Below are 15,219 nucleotides of genomic sequence, written 5' to 3' on the forward strand. Positions count from 1 at the left end.
CCACACAGAATGGACCACCCGCTTCGACCCGAACTTGCGCTTGCTACTCATGCACTGCGCCAACAGCAATAAATAAATCGTGAAATCAGCCATCGGTTTGTTTCATCTCTCGCTGAGGACAAAGCATCAGGTACGTTTTGTCGTTATTTGCGAGATCAGGTATTTTTCTGCCACGCCTGCTAAGCCTAATGCGCCTAGAATTTGGTAATGGTTCTTGGAAATAGCGCAATATAGTTACGAAACCATTGCTGTTGAAGCGTCAGGACACAAATCTGAAGCAAATACAAGTGTCAGTTTGGAACTTACGGGCTACACAGCGCACGACGACGACTTGATAGGTTCGAGGTGGAAGGCACTCGCTTCGGGGGGTACCGTCATGTATTGGACTCCGGCGTTGTTGTTGCTGGAATGTGCGCTCTTCGATCGTTGTCTGGATGCTCTTCGCACCCAGACCGACGGCAGAATCCATGTCCGCCATGTCGTTCGTCGTGTGTGTACACCACAAATGGCGTCCAGTGAGTCACCGCGGGGCATTACATCTCAGTTATCCTATTTTTGAAAGAGGCGAAGTTGGTGGCCCTAATTGTGTTTGGTGTGGTCGGCAGAGAACTTGGTATGTGTGCCAGTGTTAATGCGGTTATAAAAAAAATGCATTCCTGACAAACGTTAGCGAACGCTCCCTTTACAAGTGGGTCACTGAACTTGACAGAAATGGCAAAGTGGCATCCCCGAAGAAGTTATCCCGTGGCAGCGAAAGGAAAAAGAAAGTTGACGAGTTTGATTTGGGTGTCCTGCGAAGGGGGGTCCATGACTATTTCAAGAGAAATGAAATACCTACAGTGAAGAAGCTTACCGACCACTTTAATGCAGATGAAGCGCTGCCTTCACTGTCATCATCGACAATGCATCACATGCTCGGGAAGATCAGCTTCCGATTACCAAAACGGTACCGTAATGCAATCTTTATTGAAGCTATACACGTCATTCAGTGGCGCCGCAAGTACTTGCGTCAAATAAGATAACTGCATAACTGCCAACTCTCCCGAATTGTCCGGGAGCCTCCCGAATTGTTCTCGCATCTCCCGATTGTATGGATGCAGCCTCACATCTCCCGAAAAGTAGCCGCCACAGCACCGCGTTTCTTTTTCTTTTTTTTTTCTGTTTTACGCCCTCTAATATAACCATGCGAGAAATTTAGGCGGCACGGGAGCAGTTAGTCACCAGCATGCACCTTGAATCGTAGTAGCGGCCGCCGGCACCACCATGAACGCGAGCAACCGAAGGGCGCTGCCATATTGGATTTTCCGGATTGGCTCGTCTCAGGCTGGGTTGCGCGTTTTTAGCAATGTTATATGTCGTTATATGTTTTGTCGTTATATAACCGTGAGTGCGTTAGGCTTCAGTTGGCTTTGTCAGGTTGCCGAGTGAAGTGCGAATGCCGAACTACTACTTGTTCCCCCAGTTTACCGTATTTTCCAGTCTATAACTCACACCTTTGTATAAGACGCACCCCCCTCAAAACGGCAGTTTTTACGAAAAAAAAAGTGTAAAGACGCACCTGTTCGTTCGGTCACGGCCGGACTGGAGAGGCGCGCGCGCTTTCCTTCTTAAGAAGGAAAGCGCGCGCGCCTCGCGCGTTTCTTCAGTTTGGCCGTGGTTCGGTAAGCGATTTAAAAAAATTACAGTGACGTTTCACTCCGTGAATATTTCCACTCCAGGCGTATTTTTGCCGTCGTGGTTGCCGCGATGTTTCGTATGAAGTCCAAGGACGATAACATTGTCCCCGCACGCCTTATGCTGTATGTGTGAGTGAAAGCGTCCGACGGTGAGCCGAATCGCGCACAAAGGAAGAAAGCGGCAAAGCACCGCGGGAGGGAGGGGCATAGTTTGCACAGCGGCGCGCGCCGTATCTTGACAGCAATCTGCAGATGCGACGAATTCGGGGTCGGCCGACTCGCGCTTGGCCTGCCGTCGCTTGCATTGCTGCTCCGTCCATCTCGCATGGCGCTCGGGAATCAGATCACGAGGAGAACGTAGCCGGCACCTCGATAGCGGGCACAGAACACACAGCAATTAAGTCAACCAACGCGCTTCGCGTGGCCATAACATCGAATCCGATTTTGAAGGCAGTTTTTCTAAAAAAAGAAAAACGTACATAAGTCACACCGTTCTATAAGACACACCGACAAAAATTTAAAAAATAAGCGCGTCTAATACACCGGAAAGTACGGTAGTTGGAACGATTGATGGCACTTTCAGACGCCAAGAATAAGTACTTGGAAGTATTTCGGAGATCGTACACGACTGAGTTTCTGTGCTTTGTCACTTAGCGGAGTCGTGACAAGTATGGACTCTGTACCACGAGTGCCGTTTCGCACGGCGGCAACATTTTTTTTTTTTTTGCCCTCCCCCCACTTCCTCGCGCGGCGGTCTCCCGAATTTTCATGTTGCTAGGTTGGCAGGTATGTAACTGTGTTGCCAAGGTAGGCCCATTTTCTACACAGACGAAACATGGGTTAACATTGGACACATGACGAATCGGGTGTAGGTCGACGAGAGTGTGAAAACGGCAGAGCAAGTGAAGAGGTGCAGACTGTCTGTTGGCCTGCAGAATCCCAGTAGTAAGGGGACCCGACTGATTGTGACACACTGCGGAAACGAGAGCGTTTTTGTTCAAGGGGCAGGAGAAGTATTTCAAGCTAAAAAGAGCACATGAGAATACCACGAGAAGATGGACAGGCACCACTATGAGAAGTGGTTTCAAGAAACGCTGCTGCCGCGCCTACCCTCAGGCAGTGTGATTGTCCTCGACAATGCACCCTACCACTCGGTGAGACAAAAAAAAGTGCCGAGCAGCCTGAAAACAGAAATGCAAGCATGGCTTTCCCAAAAAGGCATTCCTTGGAATGAAGATATGTTGAAAGCAGAGTTGTTGCAGCTAATCGATGCAGTGAAAAGTCGACTACAACAAATACCGTATTGACTGCATTGCTGCCACTGCTGGACATCTTGTTTTGAGACTGCCACCATATCACTGCCAGCTAAACCCAATATTACTGGTTTGGAGTGATATTCAGCGGTTTGTGGCTTCCACAAATCAAGTCTACCAACTGAAAGAACTTGAAAAGCTTATTGCGGATGCCATCTCACAAGTGAATGCACAGAAGTGGAAAAATTATGTTAAGCATGTCATCGACAAAGTGGACAAGATGAGGGAAATGGGCCATATTCTTTACGAATTTATCGACAACCAGCAACCGGTGGTAGTCAGCCTCGGGGAGGACACAAGCTCCGATGAGGATGCTAGCATGAACGAGGATGACTTTGGGTGCCAGGGATATTTGCGAATTAAGGCACATGTCCTAAAATGTGCAATGCTTTCTGGACACACATGAAAATTTGCAACGTGAATCCTGGTTAAATAAATATCTTTAACATGATTTCCTCTTAAACTTGCTAAATATCTGCACAGATGCCTTGGAAGGTGCAAAGTGAAGCGCACAAGAATTAGGTTATCCGCAATGAGCGTCTAGCGATCTTCGGCAGCAGAATAATCACCCTGAGCACGCACTGCATTTTTTTTTTGCAGAAAATGCCTAATTTGTACCGTTGCTATATAATTAGTAACGTTAAAGTTGCCACACTTCCTTGAATTCCCGACATAGTTTCTTGTTTCATTGTTTTCTAGTATTTTTTAGGTTAATAAGCCAGTCACAATAACTGCAGTCAGCGTGTATTGACAGCACGGTGAGCAGACGCCATGAAGATGCTGAGCGGACGACGCAGCGCGGAGGAAAACATGTGTAGGGGCTAGTTGCTGTTCCTATTGGCTGAGGACCCAGTGGCCTCCACAGTGCTGAAGGGAACTTCTGAGATGGAGTACAGTACGCTATAGCTACAAAGCACGCTTCTACTACGTGCTCTGTGTTGGTTTATTCTGTGTTTATATGTAATTTGAAAGTGCGCTGCCATATTCCATTATTTCACCAAAATTCAGATTGGCCTGCTCCAAACTGCTTCAAAATGAAGTTTTATCTGCTCCTAATTGCTCCAAAATGAGATTTAGTCTGCTCTAAGCTGCTCCAAAATGCAATTTTGTCTGCTCCAAAACGCAATTTTAGTTGCTACAAAAATAATTTTGAGCATTTCCACCCCTGAAGTACTTGCCTTCTGATGGAGGCACTTCTCATTTAAATTCTGTCACTAGTACTCAAACACTTGCTATAAAGACTTCATTGTATTGCATTATAAGAGCAAATAAAACTAAAGTAAAATTTCATTTTTAGGAAAAATGACTAATTGACATTACCCTTGACAACCACGCGGACCGTTTTCGCTCTACTCTGCACTGCCCGTGCTTTTGCATTTCAGTAGTTTCGTTATTGTGTAGTGCTGCACTGGTTTTGCTGGCCCACGAAGCTCACACGAACTGCAAGTGGCAGGTTATTCCACCTCTGTGTGATGTCGCGGGATGCCCGAACGGTACACGCCACTTGACCAAAAGCTCTGTCTTGGTTAATTTTCTCTATGGCCATGTGCTCATGTTTTGTTCAAGAAACCGTACCGCCGTCTGTCGAGCACCGTTTTACTCACTGACGGCAGCAAAGGGTGGTGATGGCTCCTGCAACGCTTGGGTGGCAGGGGATTTCAATTGCGATAAAGGTATTCGGACCCTTCAGATTCAATTTTCTCGTAAATCAAGTTTTTTCTTGACACGAAACAAGCGCTGCGAGGTTTCTGGAATGGAATTTAAACAGTTCACGTCGGACTTAGTGTTTGCCTTTAGTGTTCTTTTAACATTGTCTTTTAGAATTTAGATTCATCACCAAACTTCATGCAGTTTGGCATGAATAGATCAAAGACATCGAAATAGACAAAGAAATACAATGGGGTCATCTTGGCAAAGCCATTTATAGCTTTACTTAAAAATGAAAATGTTGCTGTACTTTAGAAAGTAGAGGGCGCCAGGGTTAATGCTGTACACAGTTGGCTGGGCTGCAGTTCTAATCCAACTAGGCACAAGAAAACTTACAACCTTGAAACTCCCGGCGTTTTATCCGGTTCTGCTTGGTGTCACTTGTGATGTGACAATGCTTCATGAGACAATGATGGTGAAACGACGGAGGAGGAAAAGCTCTCAGTTGAATCTGCAGACTATGGCTCGTGTTCATGAAAAAGCTATTGTGCCGGAATGGTTTGTAATAAGAAATTGCAGCCGATTTTGATACTGGACATATTAAAGAAAGTGGCACTTGCAAATGAGAAGCATTGTGAATTCGGCGACAGATACATACGTGATTGTGCAATAAACGTTTTTGTTTAGAACTACAAGGAGTTATCGGTGTGGTGTAACTTTTCTCTGCTTTGTACATGTACCTTGGAGTGATATTCGGCCGTTGGTGTAAGCTGATGTAACTTTGCGAAATAGTAGGACAATGAAGAGAAACACAACCACAATTTTTTGGGGGCATGGCCATAAAACAGTGGACCTCCATCACCTATACAGCAGTCTACAATATGGAAAATGGTAGCCATGTTACTGTATTTACTCGATTGTAACGCAATGGGTGACTTTTCATTGCATTCAACAAGCAAAAATAAAACTGCGAAAGTAACGCGAGGGCTGACTTTTTGTTGTGTCCAGCTCAAAAAAAAAAAGTAAACTGCTCAAGACCATCGGATGTGTGGCGTCGACCGACCACGTAGACTGGTAAAGTCCCAGGGCTCTCGCAGGAGAGGAAAAACCGACAACCGATCACTTAGCGTAGCATTTTTTTTTCTGTCTCAGAATGCTAGCCTGTGCCGGTGCATGCCAGCCGCTCGTGCCTCGTGCAGACGCGAGCGTCTACGTAGTTATCATGCTACGCTGATGCCGCTGTCGCTACAGAGGGCTTCCCCCCTAGAGAGGAGGAAAGTTCGATGAACGATGAAAAGTCCACTTGACGCGGCGTATCTTTTCGTTGGTCTTGGGTGTCACGGACGGAGGCGGCGTCGATGGATGCAGCAGGGTTGCGTCGCACATTAGTGGGGCCGATGGCGCAGGTGCTTCAATGTAGGCGAGTTTGAGATGTTCCAGGGCAATTGTGTCCGATCGGCCATTGACGTTCACGACAAAAGTCGTCGGACGACGCTCGAGAACACAATATGGCCCGGAGTAGTGCGAAGGCTTCCGCACGGCACAGTTATGCACGAAAACGTGGGTAGCAGAGGTGAGTGCTGGAAAAACGTACGGAGACCTTGCTTCTTGTGAACATGTAGGCGTATCTGGCTGAAGAAAGTTGGGCAACGTAGTCGGCAGGTGTTTTGCTGGTGGCGACAAAGAAATCGCATGGAAGGCGTAGGTGAGTGCCGTAGACGAGCTCGGCACTGAAGCAACCTAGGTCGATTTTGAGTGCGGCTCTGATGCCAAGTAAGACGATAGGCAAATGCAGAACCCACTTCTCCGGCGATTCATGTGCCTTGAGATGCCTGTAAAATGTTCAACAAGTCCATTGGACTACGGGTAGTAAGTAGTGCGAAAACGTGTCATTCCGAGTAGTTTGAGTAGCTCGTTGAAGAGTGCCGAGTCAAACTGCCGACCGCGATCAGTGGCTATTGTGGATGAGCAGCCAAACCTTGCAATCCATGTAGACACGAAAGCTGCTGCAACAGTGGGCGCTGAGATGTCGGATATCGGTGTAGCTTCTGGCCACCGTGTATAGTGGTCGATGCATGTCAGCAGCTAGCAGTAACCCTTCGAAGGTGCCAGAGGGCCGACGAGGTCCAGGTGCACGGTGTCAAAACAAGCATACGGTGGAAGAAAAGACTTGGCAGGTGGAATGGGATGACGCTGGATCTTAAGAGCGTTGACACGACAAACAGCAGCGAACCCAATCGCGAACTTGCGCGTTTCACCCAGGCCAAACGAAGCGAATGGAAAGAAGATTCTATGTCGCGTGTATGCCAGGATGCGACAGGTTGTGCACGGTTTCGAATAGACGTCTGCGTAGGGATGCCAGAATGTATGGTCTAGGTGTGTCTGTAGAAGTGTCGCAGACGACGGACATACCATCTGGAGTCGCAACGACATCCTCCAATTTCAGGGGCGTTGACGAATTCCGGAGTGTGCGAAGTTCGGTGTCGTCACGCTGTTGACTGGCGAGTAAGTCGACATCGATGATGAAAGGCTCCGACGTCAACATGGAAACAGCATTGACATGACTCAGAATGTCGGCTGGAACATTGTCGGTGCCCTTGATGTGTCGGAATGTTGTTGTAAACTCGGAGATGTAGGAAAGGTGTCGACTCTCGCGGGGCGAGTAACAGGACGCCGAATGATTCATTGCGTGCACAAGGGGCTTGTGGTCTGTCAAGACAGTAAATGCACGGCCTTCGAGGAAATGGCGAAAATGTTTGATAGCCAGGTAAACTGCGAGTAATTCACGACCGAACACGCTGTAGCGCGACTGCGCAGGCTTCAATTTCTTGGAGAAAAAGGCAAGTGGATGCCATGCATTGTCGATGAATTGCTGCAGAACGGCACCAACAGCGGTGTTTGAAGCGTCGGTCATAATGGCAGTGGGCGCGTCTGGCTTTGGGTGTCTAAGCAGCATGGTATCGGCGAGGGCAGACTTGACTCTTGTGAAAGTGTCAGTGGCCTCTTCATTCCACTGAAGCACTTGTTTATGTTTGTTTACCAGCAGAGCCTCTACCGGAGCCATAAGTTGTGCGCTATCGGGGATGAAGCGGCGGTAGAAATTGACGAATCCGAGAAATTGGCGAAGCTTGGTGATTGTGGCCGGTCGGGGAAGGTCTACGATGATGCGAATCTTGGACGGCAGTGGTTGAATACTGTTAGCGTCGACAATATGACCGAGGAACTCAAGTTCGGGATGACTGAATTCCCTCTTGGCGGCGTTGATGACAATTCCGTTACTGGCAAGGCGTGAAAACAACCGCAAGTGAAGATGTTCTGCGGAAGAGCTTGCGACGAGAAGGTCGTCAATGTATGCAAAAACGAAAGGCAGGCCTCTGGTGATGTAATCGATGAAACGCTGAAAGGATTGGCCCGCGTTCCGTAAGCCGAAAGGCATGCGGAGAAATTCAAAAAGACCGAAGAGTGTGGTGATAACAGTCTTGGAAATGTCTTCTTCAGCGACCGATAGTTGATGATAGGCACGAACGAGATCGATCTTAGAAAAGATCGTCGCACCGTGCAATGCTACCGTGAAGTCCTGAATGTTCGGGAGAGGATAGAGATCGGGAACTATAACGTTGTTTAGTGCCGGGTAATGACCGCATGGGCGGATGATGCCAAGTTGCAGCATGTGTTCGAACTCCGCGCGAGCGATCTTGAGTTTCTCCGGGGACAAACGCCGGGGTCGGAAATAGACTGGTGGGCTGGAGGTGACGATGTGATGGCACACGTCATGTTGCACCGGTTACGTCCAGTCCGGCAGGCGCGTCAAGGTGGGAAACTCGCGTAGGAGCGCGGCGAAAGGTTCGTCCAACATGGCAGAAATAGGCGCGATCGGCGATGTGTCTGATGATGAGACGCCGGGAACGGAGTCGATGAGATGGCGTCGTAGGACGTCGACAAGGAGTCCATAGTTGTGAAAGAAGCCTGCTCCAATGACTGCACGACGGACATCTGCAACCAGGAAAATCCAGTGGAACGCTCGTCGAAAGCCAAGGTTTAGCAGGTGGGAGCTGACGAGAAAACTGGAATCCTGGTGCCGTTGACTGCTTGCAAAAACGACACAGGTGTCGCTTTTCGGTCGGAGTGGTGGGCGGGGAGAATGCAGACGTCAGCTCCTGTATCAACTAAGAACCATTGTCCCGTAACTCTGTCAGTCACATAGAAAAGGCGACGTGTGTTGGGCCGGACCACTCTTCTCCGATAGAGGTCGCCGGCCTGTTTCCCTGCCAAGCGTAGGGACGCCGACAGTGACGAGCGTCGCTTCCAAAACAGCAGTGGTAGTAGCAAACGCCAGACGTTGTAGTTGATGTTACATCGCGGGTGCCCGTGCGTCTTGATTTGCTGGAACTACTGCTGCGTGGGCGTCGAGATGACGTGCGGCGATGTTCCACTGCACAGATGATGCGTTCCAGGCGCTCACACAAGGAGTCGAGCCTAGATTGCGCTGCTGAAGAGTAGGGAAGGGTTCGGTTCGCAGGGCGGTTGTATTGTCACCCGGAGACGATGTCGTGGCTGCGATGGTTGGGGTGGCTGCTTCCATGACTTTGTCGGCCAAAGCGGCAAGTCCGGTAAGATCCATGGTAGAGGTTGTCGCCAGGACCATCTGCACGTTAGCCGGGAGTCGTTGCAAAAACAATTTGCGTAAAAACGCGCCGTCGATGTATCTTGCGTTGTTTCCGAGCAGCTGCCTTATTCGGCGAAGAAGTTGACTAGGGCGTCGGTCGCCGAGTTCTTCAGCGGACAGAAGCTGCTGGATGCGAGAACGCTGTGAAGCTGCTGTGCGCTGTAGCAGGGCTGCCTTGAGATCGTCATAGGCGGAGGTAGACAATGGGGCGTTCAACAAATCTATTTATCAATGGCGCCGGGTGAGAGCGCTGCAATGGCGCAAGGAAACTTTGAGGCTTGAGAGTGGATACCAGCGACTTGAAATTGCGATTCGGCCTGAAGAAACCACGCCGAGGGATGCTGGTCCCAGTACTGTGGGAGGCGGACGGCGATGGCCGAACAGGAGGGCTCACCGCGTTAGTCGAAAGGGTTCTGGCCTTGAGCTCTCGTAGCGTTGGTCTGGTCCATGGTTGTCTCTACCACACTAGTGTATGGCAGTATCACATCCGAGGTCACCGAACTGTGGCGTCGAGCGACCATGTAGACCGGTAAAGTCTCAGGGTTCTCGTGGGAGAGGAAAAACCGACAACCGATCACTTAGCGTAGCATTTCTTTTCTGTCTCGGAACGCTAGCCTGTGCCGGCGAGTGCCAGCCGCTCGTGCCTCGTGCAGGCGTGAGCGTCTACGTAATTATCATGCGACGCCGATGCTGCTGCCACTACAGATGCATGAAAAAGTTGGTTTCGCTTGAAAGGCGAAGCATCAGTTGCGATGGCAAATTAGTAAGCTATACAGAGTAAGGATAGTAGTTTTATCGGCTGCATAAACTTGGACACATTCGCTTACTAACTGAATTAACAAGCAGGGTGTCAGCGCGCACAAGGAAACATGAGTAGATCACACTCGATGACTGCAGACAACCACTGTCAAAACACTGGCGTGAGCAAGCACGGCAGCACCAGTGACCAAAGGTTCGTGCGGTCTATCGCTTCAACGGAAACTAAGCGGCGAAAGCACAGCGCATACAATGACAAGAGCCGTGTGGAGATTGCTTTCAAGATACGGTGCGCGTGACAGCGCGGAGCCGCGCAAAGCACAAGTACGCAGTTGGTGGCAGGGTAGAAGCCGCGCCCCCTCCCTCCCGTGCTGCCTTCCCGCTTTCCTCTTTTTGCCTGCGAGATCCCAGTTCCCCTTGCGCCCGGTCACAAGATACGCATTTGGCGTCGCAGCTATACATCACCTCCCCTCCCATCCCCCCACGGCTTTTCACACGATGGAAGAAGTGGCGTTTGCTCTCCGCCGTGCGTTCGCTCTCCGTGAAAGCGCATGTCCCTCGCGCGCTTTCACTCGCACATACAGCATACGGCACGCGGCGACGATTTTATCGCTGTTGTACTTTATACGGAACCTCACGGCAACGGCAGAAATGCGCTTGGAGTGTCCATATAATTTCTATCGCAATAAAAAAGTTTTGGCTTCGGTCGATTTGTCTATGGATTGAATTGAGACATAAAGGTACAGGTTGGCAACATAACATTAAGAACTGCGTAATTTAGAATATTTGTTTAGAAATAGTAAATGTTGCCGTTTTTCGACTGCAACGCGAGGGTCGAGTTCAAGCAACGAAAATTATGAAAAAAAATTCGTCTTGCAATCGAGTAAATACGGTAATACAAATCATCAAAATAACATTAAAGCGGAATAAACTAAATATTGAGTAAACACAAAATTCCGAATAAGCAATAAAGCATGACTGTGAAACTAGAAATGACGGCACTTCTGAACTAGTAGCTGTAAATAAGGGAACAAGTTTTCGAGAACGTGCTGTTTGGACAACTGAAATTCTTTCTCAAGTTTTTTAATACTGAAGGCATGAAGGTATACATTCTAACTTTTACGATTTTATCGTAAAATGCCTTATTTTTAGAGCATTTTTACGATTGTTGTACAGGCACCAATTAATGTTCACTTTTTTATTCATGCTGAATTTAGGGCAAAAGTAATTGTAAATGAGTACAAACACAGTTGCCCGGCGATGTTTCATAGGGTAATTTTCGGATGCACTCATTTATTCTCACCTACTAGCAGCAGTGGCATTCTCTCATAGAATCAATGCATAACAGCAACTGAAATTTCAATCTCTGTTCTACTAATATTCAATGCAAGGACCTTGTCCCCAGAAACTGTGTTATGCTTCTTTTAATGTCGAGGTAACTATAAAAACAGTTTGTTCACCAATGTTTGGCTACAAATGCAGTATTTCTCAACTGTTAAGGCAGGTCTTGCCATAGGCAGGAGCAGCCTCTCAACATGGCCTTGGCGCAGGTGTTCAAGCCCGTCATTCAGGGAGTGATGGAGTTCTTCCAGCCGAGCTGCATCGTGCTGCAGTGTGGGGCCGACTCGCTGGCCGGTGACCGACTGGGCTGCTTCAACCTGAGCATCCGTGGCCATGGCGAGTGTGTGAAATTCATCCGCGAGCTGGGCCTGCCCCTGCTGGTGCTCGGGGGTGGCGGCTACACGGTGCGCAACGTCGCACGTGCCTGGACCTACGAGACATCCCTGCTGCTGGACGAGCCGGTCAGCTCTGAAATCCCCTACAATGAATACTTCGAGTACTTTGCCCCCGACTTCACCTTGCACCCTGAAGTGGTCACTCGGCAGGTGAGTCATGCTTTCTTAGGTCAACCTTTTATCGCAAGATGCCTGATCTGTAGCAGCTTATGATTGTCCTATTGACACAAACAATTTGCAATTTTTCATTCATTTAGGGCAGACAAATACAGTTGCCGAGTAGTTCTTCGTGACCAAATTTTTTGGACCCGTCAATTATACGTACCTACCCAGTGGCAACGACTTCAACTGTAAAACCTAATTAAAATTTCACGGGACCGAAAAAAAAATGTTTGCATTAACAGAATGTCGAGCTATCGAGGGTACCAAGAAAACAATAAACAAATGCTTACTGTCAACCCGCTTTTATTTACTGATTGAATCTTGTTTCTATTCTTCACTAAAGCAGGGTGGAAACTGCAATTCTCTTTATCTCATGACTGATTGGCTCATACAGTGGCGAAGGCCTTGTGACTACCTTCGCAGGCCTTCATCTCAGACACACTTTTCCATCCACACGCACAACCCAGTTACTTATTGCCAATAGATCGTCCGTGCATTGCGATGTAGCCAGTGCACTTCTTCATCGACAGCTTTGCACTCAGTCAAATCGAAACTGTTTGCCGCAACCCTTGTAGACAAAACCGCTGCTTCAATCAGCGCGATCACGAACGGCGACCTTGCGGTTCTGAATGCACATGGCCTGGGCCGCTATTTTCTAGCTATGATTTATGACTTTCTCTATACTAGTCTTATCATCCACCGCTCACGGCCAGCTGATCCCGTTGATAACGCGAGCGGACCGTCGCTCTGACCGCTGACAAAGCATGATAAGCACGAAAAGGCATTATTACCGGAAAGGCATCGGTACAAAATACCGGCTCTGTGCACGCACCAAGTCGAAACGAAACTAATGTTTGGTGGAACAACTGCGGATGAAACCGCAGTGGCTATCGACGCGTAAGTGGATGGCGATCATGCAGTTCTCAAGGCACGTGGCCGACGCGCATATTGAGTCAAAACAAAATTACTGTTTGCTGCGACCGCTGTGGTGGCTGTCAACACAATCAGGGATGGTGACTACACAGTAATGAAGGCATGCGGCCAATGCAGTGTTATGTGCGCCGGTAAACGCAATAATAAAGGCTTTAAAGGCACAAATAGACGCAAAGGGTTCCAGCGTTGCTCTCATAGACGTACAATTGCCACTGTTGACTGTGGTGATTCAGACTCTTCGTTTTGGTTGTACGCTTCTGCCATTTTTGCTCTTTTGCAGTGCTTTGCGCTCACAGCACTCAGAGTGTTGTCCCAATTAACCGACGTGCAGCCAAATACGGCCGGATTAACGAGACTTTAATTGTATTAAATCATGCATTCGCCTGCCGAGATCAGAGGATGAGTCCGAGTTGTCCGATATTTCCGAATTAATGAGGTTCGTATTAACGTGGTTTTACTGTAACAGTTTGTAACGGCAACTGAATGTTCGATAGCTGTTACATGAATATTGTTATAATAAACTTCATGAACATTTCTGCTTGTCTGCGGTGCAGATCATTGTTGCTGAGACTGTATGAAGCAGAGTGGCTGCTCACAGCATCCCCTACAGAGCAAATGTTTAATTAACTGTCAACATATTGAATAAGATCATTTTTAGTATTTTTCACCTAGTTTGATATTGTCTGGCTTCCACTGTCATGGTTTCTTTTTTATAAGTTTGGCAGGTCGGGGCATGGTTTCAGCATTGTATGCACCTGCCATTGTTTGAGTATCTTGTTCCAGCACAGGGGTAAGGTTACGGCAGAAGTTTAGATCAAATCAACTTTTATTTTAGCATCAACAGTTCAAAATGTCTAGGGTACATGCTAAACACTCGGAAGAGTTTGCTTGACGAGGCGCGTACCTCGCAAGTCACAGAAGCATGCGACATCTTGAAGAAAACTCTGGTGATTGTGTCGGCTGTTCTTCATATGCAAACTGTCAGCCTAGGAGACAGACCTGCCGAGGAGGCAGCATTTTTTCCGGCTCGCTCGGTTGTCAGCTGTGCTGCCAACTGACGAGTGTCAAAACGTCCTGCCCCCACTTGGTCACATTCGATGCATTTCCAGGGCACTTCAGGGGAAAACTGAGAAAAGGACAGGGCCCTGTTTTTCCACAGTGGCATAGTTCGCATAAAGGTCCTGGACCCCTGAGTGTGGCATCATGGTGCTGCAGTGGCGCACCGACGGGGGGGGGATTCGGGGGTTGTAACCCCCCCCTGAGGACGACTTAACCCCCCCCTTTTGTTTAACCCCTTTTCTTTCCTTACGCATTCGAGTACTGCAACTAAGATGTAAGACGTGCAATCGTCTGCACACTCGCAAAAAGCGCATTTTTTGGACAATTTCCCGTGAAGAAATCGAAATTAGTGCTGTTTAGATGGTATTGGCAAACTGTCAACCCCCCCTGGCAGAGATCCTGGGTGCGCTACTGTGGTGCTGTATTTTATGCACAACAATTAATGCTTTGATGTAAGTAGCTTCCAGAGATGATCGCAAAGCTTTGCCAAACTAACACCACTCCATTTAGGCTGCCTGGGGACACGTATTGTGCCCGCAAAGGTGGTGTCCAGCGTACCCTGTGTTGGCCTGGGGCCGTAGGGCTGCACAAAAGCATCTGCAGTGAATGAGAAAGGCTCCTAAACTTGCTAAACCTGGCCGCAATGAAAAGCAGAGGCCCAAAAGGTAGCCTGCTGACAGTATTATACTCCTGGCACAATTAGGATCAGTCAACGGCTTCCAAAAAACACAATTTAGTATTGGTCAACTGCTCCCAAAACTTTGTGGCCGATTTTCGCAAAACTTTTTTGTGTCTGCCACCTTGCCCGGGGAAAGCATAGCATAATATCTGGATTGATTTTTATCCTGTTGTAGAATCCATACACTGTGCTGGACATCAAGACAGTCATTGAATTCTTGTTTAGACCTACATTCTATTATTATTTAATAATTACGATGGCATATTGGGCAGTGAAATATGGTCATATGCATATAACTCTGAGCGCAAAATTATTAAGGCAGTTAAAACGAAAAATATAACACTGTCTTGATGATACCTTTGCAAATGTAGAAACTAAGTTCAGCCTTTAGCATATTTTCTCACTGGGCCAGGATTTCCACGAGCAAGGAGCTTGTAAACTTTTATAACACAAAAACTAATGCAGGTCGTGCATTTTAACCGTTTTATTATTTTGACAATTTCTGTGCTCAAACTGGTTATTATTATATAGAGCACAAAAATTGGGACGAGATTCTGCCTTATATCACGTTTGCTTATAACATGGCTAAACA

At 47.9% G+C, this 15,219-nt stretch overlaps 1 protein-coding gene across 2 annotated transcripts in view; it reads left to right on the forward strand.

The window, feature by feature from the left end:
* LOC119433431 (histone deacetylase 3) overlaps nucleotides 1-15,219 on the forward strand; it is a 140,788-nt gene that overhangs the window by 101,372 nt on the left and 24,197 nt on the right. For both annotated transcript variants that reach the window (XM_037700637.2, XM_037700638.2), the window contains exon 7: nucleotides 11,609-11,944. In XM_037700637.2, the coding sequence (XP_037556565.1) occupies nucleotides 11,609-11,944 (336 nt within the window). The remainder of the gene's footprint in view (nucleotides 1-11,608; nucleotides 11,945-15,219) is intronic.

Source organism: Dermacentor silvarum, chromosome 11 (assembly GCF_013339745.2).
Source record: "Dermacentor silvarum isolate Dsil-2018 chromosome 11, BIME_Dsil_1.4, whole genome shotgun sequence".
Lineage (NCBI taxonomy): Eukaryota > Metazoa > Arthropoda > Arachnida > Ixodida > Ixodidae > Dermacentor > Dermacentor silvarum.